Here is a 12,797-nt window from a genome sequence, read left to right on the forward strand (position 1 = left end):
ACTCTTTGAACTTGAAAACATATCTTTTTATAACCTTATCAAAACCAGTAAATTTTATGTGAGCATTATTACCATGATTTAGAACAAAAGGAAAAAGTATAACCCTAACCCAAGTTAGCCAAGAATCAAATATTATAATGGAGGATGAAACCTGCTTGATAATTTCCAGGAATTAAGTCTTCATGACAAAGCCACTTCCTCTTTCTTCAGTATCTAAGGAAAAGTGTTTAATCTAGTGAAATGCACCAAATGCCTCAGCCAAAGCTGACAGCTAAAAGAGAAAGATATTTTTGATTTTATTATTTGAAAACACCTTTCAAATCTTTTCATGACAGAAGAGAACACTACAAAAAATACTCTATTAACAGGCCTGGCCTATTCTCTTTTACCATTTACAGCATCATTTTTTTGCTTTGTTTTTTTTTTTTTTTTTTTTTTTTTTTAGAAAGGGCTCTATTAAAAAAAAAGCACACAAACTTGCATCAAAATTTCCTGGATTATACTGTATTTAAGTTTCTGATTAAGTTGCATCAAAAATAACTAATACAAGTATTATGACAGCATTGTTAACACCTGAGTAGTACTGGAGTACCATGGAGTGCATGAAACAGACAAGTCTGAGTGAATTTACAGAAAGCCATCCTCCAAGAGTCTTTACAAAAATAAAGAAATTGAAGTTGGAAGATTTCTAACTTGATTCACTTTCCTAATCACACTTCCTGTAAGCGTAATACATAAGCTTTCATAGAAAGAAAAAAGAGCAAGAAAGCTAAAAGAGCAATCTAAAAGACAGCAAGCTCTCTAGATTCAAAGCATAACACTAAAAAAAGCTAAATACAAATAAAAAAAATTAGGGCACGCAGTCTGTTCTAGATACACTTTTCTAAAAATCACATATGGTGCAAATTACATTGTGCATAAACAGGAAACAAAACCCAAGCAATAAACCACTAAAGGAGACAAGGGGAAACCTTGTAGACAAGAAACTCACACACAAAACACAAGTAATAAAGCAATCTCTGACAAAACTTCCATGTAAGGACTGCTGCAGGTATTCCTGTCATCTCCCCCAAATCCCCTAAATCCCCAGGAGAACAAACTAGTACCAGGCAGCAGCATTGCAAACCTAATTCTCCCAAGTAAATAAGCACAGTCCAGTTATATTGTGATTATTTATACAGTGACAGCAATATTTCTTATAGGAAAAAAATTACTGCAACAGATAGGACACATGAAACAGCTCAGCCAACTCTTATTTCCTTACTACCAAAACAATTTTTATAAAAGGAGAGAACATTGATCCTCGAAAATTTTTAAGTTCCAGATTTAAAACTAAGACCATATGTAGTCTGAATTTATAAAGTAGCTTACTTTGTAAAAACAGAAAGTGTTTAATCTAGTGAAATGATTTGTGTTGATTTGCAACACTGCAATACTAAAACTTTTTGGTGGTTTTTTTTTTTTTTCCCCTCATATGTCAGGAGTTTGGGGCTTTGTTAAGTTTGATTGGTGGGAGTGTCTGATATGACTTATGAGCCCTCTTTCTGAGCACTGTTTCAGCTGTTAGTTTCACAACAGACATCAGTAACAATGCATGTTTGTCTAATTATGACTTGCACAAAATTAATGTGAAAAAAATCATACAATAGTCTTAAACAGGAAGAAAAGACTACAGAAGCACTAGCAAGTCTGCAAACATGAGTGCCTAGCTAATAAGCATAATTAGAGTTCATGCTTCATAGTCTGAACTGATCAGCAGTAGGGGTCAGAAGATATTCCTCTGTAGGACATTAGCTAGATCCATCACATAGGGATTTTGTTTTCTTCCTTCAAAACAAACTCCAGAGAGACCACCAACAGCACGACAGTGAGTCAAGTTGTGGCCTTATGTACAGCAGATTCTGTGCACTTCCAGTCTGATTTTATCATTATTAAATAAATTATTTACAAAGAAAAATATTTTTCCTCTAATTTTCAATATCTAGAGATGACATCTGTGGTGGTTCTCTCTCCCCTCCTGTACCAGCCCTGACTGATGCTCCACTGGGCACCAACTATAGCCATGCCCATGTTCCCACGTTCTTTGGGACAGGGCTTAGTGCTGACCTCCTAAATATTAATGATTCTTTATACAAGAGATGTACACACACGTGGCTGTAGAAAGCTAATACTCTTCTGAGCAAGGAAACCAACAAGACTCCTGGGTGTGTCAAGAGAAATCTGTGTATGGGTTTAAACCTAGTACCTGCTGGAGATTACTCAGGTGGGCAACACAGTTTCAAGTGTTACAGCTGCAGTCTTATTGTGACAAAGCAGCACTCATTTCAAAATGCACACTCTAGAGACATGAAGCTCTGACTGCACAGAGTTGCTGATGCCCTCTTAGCACATAACTACTGAGCCATTTCTTTCATTTATTTTTCATAGTTTGCCAATAGGGTTATTTTAGAAAAGTAAAACAAATTAACTTGCATAACGATGCATGTACACTTCTTAAATTTGTTGTTCTATGGAAAAGCTATGCAATAGCATACAACTGTAAATAACCAAAATGAAATAGCCATTTGTTTTGAAAAATTGAAAGCCAATCAAGCAGAATACCAAAATCATTTACCACACAAAACTACAGCTTTACTCAGTCTTGTGCTTGTAACTAAACCTCAACTAAAATCTGAAGGGCCAAATCCTGCAGTTTTTTCTCCTTGTCACTGACCTGCTTTCATCAAATATATCTTTTACTTTCTCATGAGGAACTATAGGCCACAGAATGTCACCAGTTTCACATCTGTTCTACAAAGACATTCTAGAATGTCTGAGGCAAAAAAAAAATTGAGAACATCTGTACTCTTCAGACAGATGGGTCGGCTGAGCAATAAACCAGTTAATACCTATCAGCTTACCAAAAGAAAAACCACCCCAGCTCTCCAAAAATTTTTCCTGCCAAAGCTCTGCAGGGCCAGCAGTCCAGGGACCTGCTGCAGGAGGTAGAGCTGGGGACTAGTGCAGGCCAAGTGACTTCTTTGTGACAAAGAAGCCCCACCTGGGCACCCTGAGTGCAGCCACTGCTGGCCCATCTACTGCTCATCCCAAATATCTCAGCATCAGATCCACAGTGAGCACACCCAGGGCAGCAAGCAGCTGGTGAGGATCCACAGGCCATTGCCTGCCTGGTGGGGGAGGCAGCCTCATCTGCTCCCACAAGTTGGAGGGAAGGTGTGACTCCTCACCATGCCTGAGGGCTGCCACCAGCAGTGTACACTGCACTGCACAGCCCTGTCTGTCCTGGGGATCCACAGCAGCAGCACAGGGACATGAAACAACTGAGCCTTCACTTTTTTATGTCCCTGGTGTCAGCCAGGAGCTCCTGCCCCTGGTGGGCATCTCCAGAGAGTTGTGGTGGTGTGACCTGGGAAGTTCTTAGGATGTTCAACGCATCAGTCAGAAACTCTTCCTGGAGAAGAAGACTTATGGAGGGAGGGAGGTGACAGGAGCTACTGCCCTGAGAGCTCTCTGCCTTTCCTTCCCAGGACCTGCCTCCTGTAGAAAGATCCCTCTCTCCCAGGCCAGCACCACTGTGACATGAAGGATGAAGGTCATGTTCAAAGCCAGTGGGCTTTGACACAGGGATAATTTCAACACCCCTTCACCAATTTACAGACTTGTACTTAGAATTGCAAATTTTCCTAAATTTTGCATGATGGGCTGGAGTGTCCTTTTATGCAAAGCAAATCAGAGCATTTTCATTTTTACTGTTGCAGTTATTTCCTGCATTCCCCATGGTACTTCCTAGTCATATTTAATATACAGCAAAGAAAACCTGTTTTTTAACTTTTTTCTATCTATACATGGAAATTTTAAAAAACACTGTGTATTCTGCTTGCTAGGTCTTATGATCTTAGCTCTCTTAAGAGCAACCTCTTTCCTGCCAAGAGTCAACACTGAAATTCATAGAGCTGTTGGTGCCACTGTGCAATGCTGGTGAGTAGAACAAAGTGCTTCCCACTTGCAGAGCTGAACCTCCCAGGCCCCGGGGTTTTAGTGCTTTAACTGCTCTTAGAAACTGAGAGAGATGTGCTGTTAATAGTGCTGATGGCAAACAGCTACCCTGTGTAAGGGAACGTGCCTCATGCCTCTTTTGACCTTCTGCAGCCCCACACGGGCCTCCCAGGCTCAAAGGTTTGCATCTCTGGACAGCATCTCTTCGAGGCTGTCCTGGCACAGCAGGAGACTCTGAATGCTCAGAGCTCACCAGGAGGCCTTGAAAAACACAACACCCATGCCTGTACCCAGGTATTGGAGGATGTTTAAAACCTGCAGTGAAGGGCTGTGTGTGCATTAGCTAAGTTACACTTGGCCTAAGCTTGAAAGAGCTAACAGGAAAGTCCCACACAAAGAGAGCTTGATTTGTGGTTTACTTCCCTTGATTTCAGTTGCAGTAATGTGGTTATATTTTCTTTTTGAGAACTTGAGCTATACTGAAAAATAATTGGTCATATTTTACAGCACTTCTCCAACTTACAAAACTCATGTCTTAGCGTGACTCCCTTTAATATTTCTCCTCTTGGCTACATGCTTTATTAAAACATCCATCTGGTAAGCCATTTTTGTCTTCTGTCTTTTAAAGCTACTTTTAAAATTCCAAAGTTAACATGAGATGTGCAGAAACTTTATTTTGCTGACACTGGAAAATGGCAAAGACATATTTCACCACTTTCTGATATATGCTTACTATTCTAGAGGGTAATATTTTTTCCACTAGTTCGAAGGATTTGGGATGCTATTAAATTGTTTCCTAATTTTTGCACAGCTAATGATATAACAATAACCAAACATTACTTGTAATTTAAAATGTTTATTATTTAAATACTGCCCTAAGAGATGGAACAAAATTTAAATTATCAGTAGTTTCAGCTAAACACCATGGATGTCCTGTGAGAAGAATGGATGACATTAAAAATCCACAGTTTCAAATGGGAAAAAACCTTAAATTTGAAAACAGCTTCTAAGAACTACAGGTAATGGTCTCTGTCTGTGTACTTAAAATGCACTTAATAGTCTTTATATATGATGATGGGAGCTACATCTATTCTCTGTCAAAAGGAGCCTCAATGGACATTTAGGCCCCAAATTTCCTTGCCAGTAAGATCTGATTCTTCTTCCAACATGTGTGTTCAAGATATAGTTCATTATTCCCATATGAAAAAGGAGTCAGAAATACTTCCAAAAATTTACATATGGGAGCGTCCAAGGCCTTATTTTAGAACTTAAAGTGACTGAAAGTTTGATTTACAATTCAACTGGATTAATTTCAGGAGAAACAGTTTTAGACTGGCTTCAAAATGAAAATGAAAGAAAGTATCTAATTGCTTTCCTTTTCTCAAATTCTCTGTACTGCTAACACTTGCATATCAGATCATGCATGTTGCAGCTAAAATTATAAACTCACTTTCATCAAATGACTTTGCAATGCAATAAATAAAGCTTTTAATGCCATGAATAAAACTGTGCAACTTTTGAATCAGTTATTAATCTTAACCTATCAGGCATTCATCTAAACCTTTCCATAAATTATTTGTCGAGTTCTTTATTGCTGTGAGCCTCCAAAAGTTTATTCAGCCAAAGCTGAACTTCATAAATTAGACCACTGTGAGATTTTATTTGGTCATTGTTTAGTATTAAAAGAAGGAATTATTATACAGTCCTCAATATGTGATATTAATTCCAAAACTTGTATCTATGTATGTTTATTGAATTAAGAAAGATTGTTCACATGAGGAGATTTTGAAAGTCCCACTCAACAACAGTAACAATCTCCTGGATTGTGGAAAAGCCCCATCTAATAATATTTTGTTTGTATTTTTTCTTTTTAGAAGAATAAATGTGTAATTGAAATAGTATGCTGTCTCTGATAATGACACAACCAGTCATTTACAAATACTCCCTGAAACAATCAGTCTGATGGGCACAGGGGACTGCCTGCATGGAACACATTACAAGACATGACAGCATTTAATTGTCATGTTGATTGCACTGAAGTACCATTAATGTCAGTCATAGCTGACAGTACAAGCAGGCAACCCAATTTGTACTCAGTGGTAGAATTCCAAATGGTATTTGATCAGGCTCTGAGAAAACAGAGATGGTTGAATAATAATAAATTTCCCAGTACAGTAAACTAACTAATTGATGATATGGAAGTATGTTTACCTATTTTAAATAAGTTTGTTAATTTTAAAAAGCAAGCAAAAGAAGTTTAAATTAATCTAGAAGTTCCTCTGACCTTTTGTAAGGCCTTTTCTTGCCAAGCAGTTAGCATCAGTGTAGAAACCCTCTTCAATGGACAAAAAATTGGTGCTCTTATGTCCCCCCTTTTCTTCAGCTCCACCTGACAGAGTTTCCTGGTGGTGCTGGGTTTTTATGTGACAGTTGATTAAACGCTTTCATCATCAGTGGCATAAAATAATATTATCATATTTATCAATTTTTAAAGTGCTCCATTGTGAGCACGACAACGACCTGGAATGGAACAGCTGTCACCTCTTCACACACAGGTACCTGGGCTTCCACAGAGCTCTTTATGCCATTCAATTCCACATGTCTCCTTTTGATGATGCACAGTGGGTATATATCCTTGCCAAGTGAGAGAAGATAAACTGTACTAATGCAGAAACATGACTGAAAGCAGGGCCCTGTTTTATTACCCAGCGAAACTTTTATTACAGTTGGAAGGTCTTAAGTTTCATTTGCACTAAAGTAAATCAAAGTAGCTCCACTGAAAGTAGGGAAGCTGCATTTGAAGTAATTACAGGATGGACTTGGATTAGAACTTGCCCATGTACTGCAACTAATGTACTCAGGGCTTAAAGATACAATGAACTGTATTATTTATAATATTTAAATTGATTTTGAATAAGAGCCAGACAAAAGTATAACATAAATAGCACGGGGAATGGCAACTGGATGGATTGCTTTTCACTTTTCTCTGTGGATGAAACAGAAAATAAACTGTTCAAAGAAGCTGGACTTTTTCACAGGGAAGTGAACACAAAGTGAACAAACACTGACGAAAAAATTTAAAAATAAAACAATATACGTCCCTAGGACTAGAAAACAATGCCCTTTCAGTGGCATTCTCACATCCAAAAAAAGGGTGTCTGGAGCTATCCAGAGTTTAGAAGGAGGGATCAAGTTCCTTCCTAGCCAAACTCAGATATCCTTTATCTTTTTAGCAAGTTGGGGCTGTTGAGAACATACTGCTTCACCTACCACAGCAGATATTCTGGGAATTGTGCAGTTCTGCAAGTGAAAGTAACAAAATCAGATTGCAAGAAAAAGTGTATAATGCAGAAAAGGGGAAAAAATAAAGGAAGAAAGCCAGTTGAATTTTTTTCAAAGGTGATCCAGTACTCATTTTAGCCTGAGCATTTTTACCATTCCCTTTGAAATCTGTGGGTTGGGAACCTCTGCCAGGCTGGATCTGTGAGGTGCCTAGTATTTTTCAAATACTGCTTGACAAATAAATAAATAAATATTCAGCCCCAAATACATACACCCTGGTTCTTCTTCTGTATTTAAAAACCAAAAATAAACAAATCTTGTTTTTCAGGTTTCTTCCTTGTGGTCTGCTGCAAAGCATCATCAGTTTTTTAATGTTTCTTGTTTTTGTTTTTATTGTAGATTAAAGTAAGACACTGGACAAGGTTTATGACTAAAATTTTTCAAGACATACATCTCCCACTTTTCTCAAGCTTACCAAGATCCTGAGAAAACATGTCACTTTGTGATTCTTCATTTTCTCAAGAACCTTCAATTGTTGATAGTCTTAAACAAATAAACATTAGAAACAGACCACCCCCCTCCCGAAAGACAGGTAAATTTCAAGCCAGGAAACTGAAGGCTCTGCTCTACAATGACGCATTCGGGCAAAGGCTCGTCTGTCTCTGCTGAAGCCGGGGGTCAATTTCTGCCATGAAGCCAGAACTACATTTTCACGATTCACACTGAAGCCTCTAAAGAAGTAAAAGGTGGGGAAAGTCTTTGCTGGAGAATATCAGGACACTGGCTATATCACTACTAGGAATGCGTTTGAAAACACATACCATGTGGGCTGAGTGGGCATATGCAAAGGTGAAAATATATTCTCTTTTCAAAGCAATGAGATTTTTTTCAGCAGCGGAGAGCCAGGGAACATGGAGACAGAAATTTAATCACACCATCACTGGGACTGTCACGAGCCTTTTTTTTAAACTTTTCTTCAGCCGGGTCCAAAACATGCTTTAGAAACACATGAAGCGCCTATCGCTTCTGCGAAATCCGGACCACTGCTGTGCCATTGTAGGGCCCCTTCAGCCCCATCGGCCACCCAGGCGCGGCTTCCCCTCCCGCCGTCCCCGGCGTCCCCCCGGCACTCGCCCCGCGCCCACCGCGGCACTCCCGGCCGGGCCACCCCAAGCGGGGCGGCGGCGGGAGGGACACCCCGGGGGGAAGCAGGGCCAGGCCACCGGGGGCTGCTCGGTCCGCGCCTCCGCCGCCACGGCCCGGGGGAGCCTTGCCGGCTCCTACCTGGTAGGCGTCGGGAATGTTGACCGTCTCTCCGTGCTCCGCCACGTAGCCGATGATGCCCTTGCCCCAGGGCACCTGCACCTCGTTGCTGTCCTCGGTGGAGCCGCAGGGCAGCAGCGGGGTGCCGGCGTGCACGTCGAAGAACTTGGACACCAGGGTCTTCTTGCCGGCGGAGGTCCCCTCCACGAGGAAGAGGGATCCCCGGTCCGCGTCCACCATGAGGCAGACGAAGATGAGGATCTTGTAGCTGAGGCTGGTGAGGTCCAGGTCATTGGAGATGTCCTTGACTAGTTCCAGGAAGAACTGGCGCTCGTTGTGCTCCTTGAGGTAGCGCTTGTAGTCCAGGGCGGTGGGGGGGTACTGGGGCAGGCTGACGCGGGACTCCAGCAGGGCGCTGAGGATGTGGGCGGTGGTGGGGGGCAAGGAGCTGGCCTTCCGCAGCAGCGCCCGCCGCCGCACGCTGCTCAGCGGCTCCTGAGCCCGGGCGTGCACATGCTCGTCGTAGGTGAGGTTGACGTGGATGGCTTTGGAGCGGGCGAAGCTCTTCCGCAGCTCCTTCTGTGACGCTCGGCGCTGCAGCCCCCCGGGGCCGGGACCGGGGCCGGGACCGCCGGGGCCGCCCGCGCTCCCCCAGCTGCCGCCGGGGCCGTCGCTGCTCCGCCGCTCCTCCGACGGGGCGGCGGGGACGGCAGGCGCTTTAGGGAGCGAGTTCTTCCTCTGCAGCCACTTCTCCACCAGCTCCGGGTGCCTCTCTAGGAAACTTTCCACCGCCGCCACGTCGAGGCCGGCATCGCCGGCGGCTGCCATGGTGCCGGCGGCGGGGGCGGCTCAGGCCGCGGGAGCTCCCGCGCTGGCCATGCCCCGCCGCCGCCACGTGCTGCTGCTGCCGCCCCGACGGCCGCCCCGGGATGCTGGCAGCCCCGGCGAGGGGCCGCTTCTGCCCCTTGCCCGGGCTCCTCCTCAGCGGCGCGCCTTCTTCTCTCCTTCTGCTTTCCCCCGCGACCTCCTTTCCCTGCCCACCACTCTTTATTAGTAGCAGTAGTATTGGTATTTTTCTAGCTATTTTTTTGTGCTTCCCGGTTTTCGGCCTTTCTCCAGCTCTGACCTCGGTTCCCGGTTCTGGGCCGCTCCCCTGCTGAGTCGGGCAGGCGGTGCCGCCGCGCCTCTGGAGATGCTCCGGGAGCGCTCGGGCAAACCCCTTCTGCCAAGTGCTGTCAGTGCTGGCGGCGGCTCCTGCGTAAGCCAGCCGGCAGACCACTGAGAAGGAGGGAGGGGAGGACGCGTGAGCCGAGCGGGGGGGGGCAGGCGGGGAGGAGGGAGGGCTGGCGGGAGCGGTGGCAAACCCCGCTGCGGGTGGGGGGGCACTGCCGCCCGCCTGGCAGCAGCCGCCTCGGCAGGGCGGGCGGGGCGCGCAGCGTCCCCCGGCGGGAGGACCCCCAGCAGTGGGGAGCCGTGCTAGGGAGTTTCATTCAACAACATCGGGGGGAAAGGGAGGGGCCTTTTGTCTGTGATGCTCGTTCGGCGAGGGGACGCACCGTGCCGCGGCTCCCGCCCGCTGTCCGCGGAAGAGGCAGCGGGAGGTTAATAGGAGCGCTCCTGTTAAAGAGCTCTCATTTATACCATTGTCTGAGCTGCTTCAGTACTTCAGGTGACAAGCAGAAAAACGGAGCCCTTCCAAGAATCCTGAGTGAATTCCGTTTCTTGAAACACTGAGTTGATTTGGGGGTAGTCTCACCCGTGCGGAGTCCCGACTCAGCCCGGTGCGCCCGGCTCCCGCGGGCTGTGAGGGGCACAGCGGGCACTGTCCGCCCGGAGCCGCCCAGAGCTTTCTGCCGCAAGCCGCTGCTCCGCGGGGCGGCTCGGCGGGAGCGGGCGCGCCCAGGCGCTCCTGGATGATCGCTCGGGCATCACCGGCTGCCAGACGGAAACCGACCGTATCCACCGCCGGCAGACGGACAAGGGTTATTTTTATGCGCACGTGGAGCACTTTTCATTGCTAAATCAATGCCTACGCATAAGCGATTGAAAAAACAAGTCATGGATCTTAACACGTGAAAATGTTTTTCATGCGCTCACCAAAGACTGAATGAAGGCGGCTTCAGAAATTCATGAATGGGAGTTCGGGTGGCTGGGAAAACACACGGGCAAATCTTCAACCGAACGAGATTCCGACCTGCCGGGGACCCTGTCCCCGCAGCTGCCCCTTACGGCGCGGGGTGCGGGCAGTGCTTGCAAGGAGAGGGAGCACTTTTGGGACACGTGTCGATAGCGCAGGCTGGTGCGTGGGTGTCAGGAGGGGAGGAAGGGCTACGCGTGTGTCCCGGAGGACGGCCGCGTCTTCGGCGGCAGCAGGGGTGACCCTCAGGGGCTCCGTGTAGATGCTTCGGCTAGAGCAGCTCGGAGGCAGCTTACGAAGCCACAGACAAAGGATTTCGGCTCACAGTCTCGGTGCCCGCGCCCTTGCAGGCTGAGTAGCTGTTCCCTCGCCGCCGCGGGTCCCGGGCCGCTGTGGCGGCAGGGCACCGTGCTTGTCCCCCGCTCTCGGCGGGGTTCCATACAGCTCTCGGACTCTCGCCGCCACGCAGGGACGCTGCCGCAGGAGGACGGGCTCTCTCCATTGAGAAACCCCGCCGCTGCCGGCACACACCGGCAATAGGGCAGCGGGGGCGGCGCGCAGGCGCGCGGGCGGCTGGGCGGGGGGCGCAGCCCCGGCAGCAGCCCCCAAAGCAGCTCCGGCAACAGCCCCCGGCGCTCGGAGGGCGGAGGAGGAAGCCGGGGGCCAGCCCGGCCCTGGGCGGTGCGCGGCGGCGGGGAAAGACCGCTCCCGGCCGCCGCACCGTGCCCCGCCCGACTGGCGGAGGGCGCCCGGCTGCAGAACCCGCGGCGAGTGGGCTGCGGGGCGAGGGGGCGGAAAGCGGGGAGGTCGGAGGACACGCTCTAGGGATTTGTCCCCGAGCTGCTCGCACCTCGGAAGAAGCCGAGCTTTTTCTTGCCGGTAGCTCGGGCATGACGAGGCAGCGTGTCTCGGCGAGGGCAAGGCTCAGGGAGCGTTTCCGAGCGCGCTGCCGGAGCTGTGACGCACAGGGCTTTCGCAGGCGGCGGCGGGCACAGCCCCTCGGGCTGCGGCGCCGCTGTCACAGCGCCGGCGGCGGCCGCGCTGTCCGGAGGCCTCGCTCCCGGAGTCCCCGAGCCCACCGGGCTGCCCCGAGCCCACCGGGCTGCATTTGCGGTTTTGCAGCGCTGGCGCAAACACTCCAGTCGCACAAAGAAATCGCGTGAGCTGCTGGAGGCCAGCCCGGTGCGTACCCCCAGCTCTCAAGCGAGGACCTTGGGTGCAAAATAATTGTATGCAAATAATTTTTACCATCTCATTGTGGTAAGGTTTGGTTTGAGCACGCACACCGGTGTTTACTACAAAATGGCTACTATGTAACAGTTCTGTATGTAAACACTTGAAGCAATTTAGTGTTTCCGTAAGCCTAGGTATAAACAAGGTCCTTCGAAGTCTTGCAGCATCTTTAGTTTCTTTTGCTGGGATTCTATGCATAGGATTTGACTGCATCAGAAATCTGCGTATTGACAATGCCTCAAAAAGCAGTCAAGACAGAAGAAAGTAAAACTAGTTGTCTCCATTGCATGGAATACATAGTGAAAAATTTACTTTAACAGTAAAGAACTGTGGAACCTGAAATCCGTGTAGAGATGAAATGTGACAAAGATGATCACACAGGTTTGACTGTTCTGTAACTTGTCCAGGCTTTGGACATGCTGTAAAAACCTGGATGAAACCTCAGAAGCCTGGCCTGGTGTGCACTGATGGATGTTAGAAAACTGGGGTCTCTGTTCTGTCTGCAGGGCAAGTTAAAGAAGCACATTGTACACTGGACTGCAGCCTCATGTTGGCTTGAGGTAGATTAGTTTCAGCCTTTTGTGGGAGGGCAAAAATAGGAAAATGGAATTTGTCAGTGCCATGGGATTGTGCCGCTATTGTAATTTTATAGGTATGCTGCAGTGAGGTACAAGCATCTTACATCTGATGTACCTGAGCTATGGTGCACTTTTTTGTCAGCAGGGATGCACAATGCCAGCTCAGACAGCAGTGCAGTCTTTAGCCAATTGCTTTTGTTTTCCTTGGGTACAACACAGAGAAATGCTCCAAGATGCCCTAAAAGAATGACAAGGAGAAATGTCATTTCTCAGGTGCAGTGTGGACGGCAGTGGAATAGCACTCCTCA

General features: G+C 47.1%; 1 protein-coding gene across 2 annotated transcripts in view; it reads right to left on the minus strand.

Annotated features, from left to right (window-relative positions):
• Positions 1–11,170, minus strand: part of PDE11A (phosphodiesterase 11A) — a 110,230-nt gene extending 99,060 nt beyond the window's left edge. Inside the window, exon 1 of one of the 2 annotated variants that reach the window (XM_059853185.1) lies at positions 10,639–11,170. Coding sequence is in view for 1 of the 2 variants with exons in the window: in XM_059853183.1 (XP_059709166.1) it covers positions 8,563–9,369 (807 nt within the window). In the remaining variant the exon portion in view is untranslated. Of the gene's footprint in view, positions 1–8,562; positions 9,434–10,638 lie in introns of those variants that run through there. The other variant, XM_059853183.1, reaches the window with a different exon arrangement.
• Positions 11,171–12,797: the final 1,627 nt, after the last annotated feature.

Source organism: Haemorhous mexicanus, chromosome 8 (assembly GCF_027477595.1).
Source record: "Haemorhous mexicanus isolate bHaeMex1 chromosome 8, bHaeMex1.pri, whole genome shotgun sequence".
NCBI classification, from domain to species: domain Eukaryota; kingdom Metazoa; phylum Chordata; class Aves; order Passeriformes; family Fringillidae; genus Haemorhous; species Haemorhous mexicanus.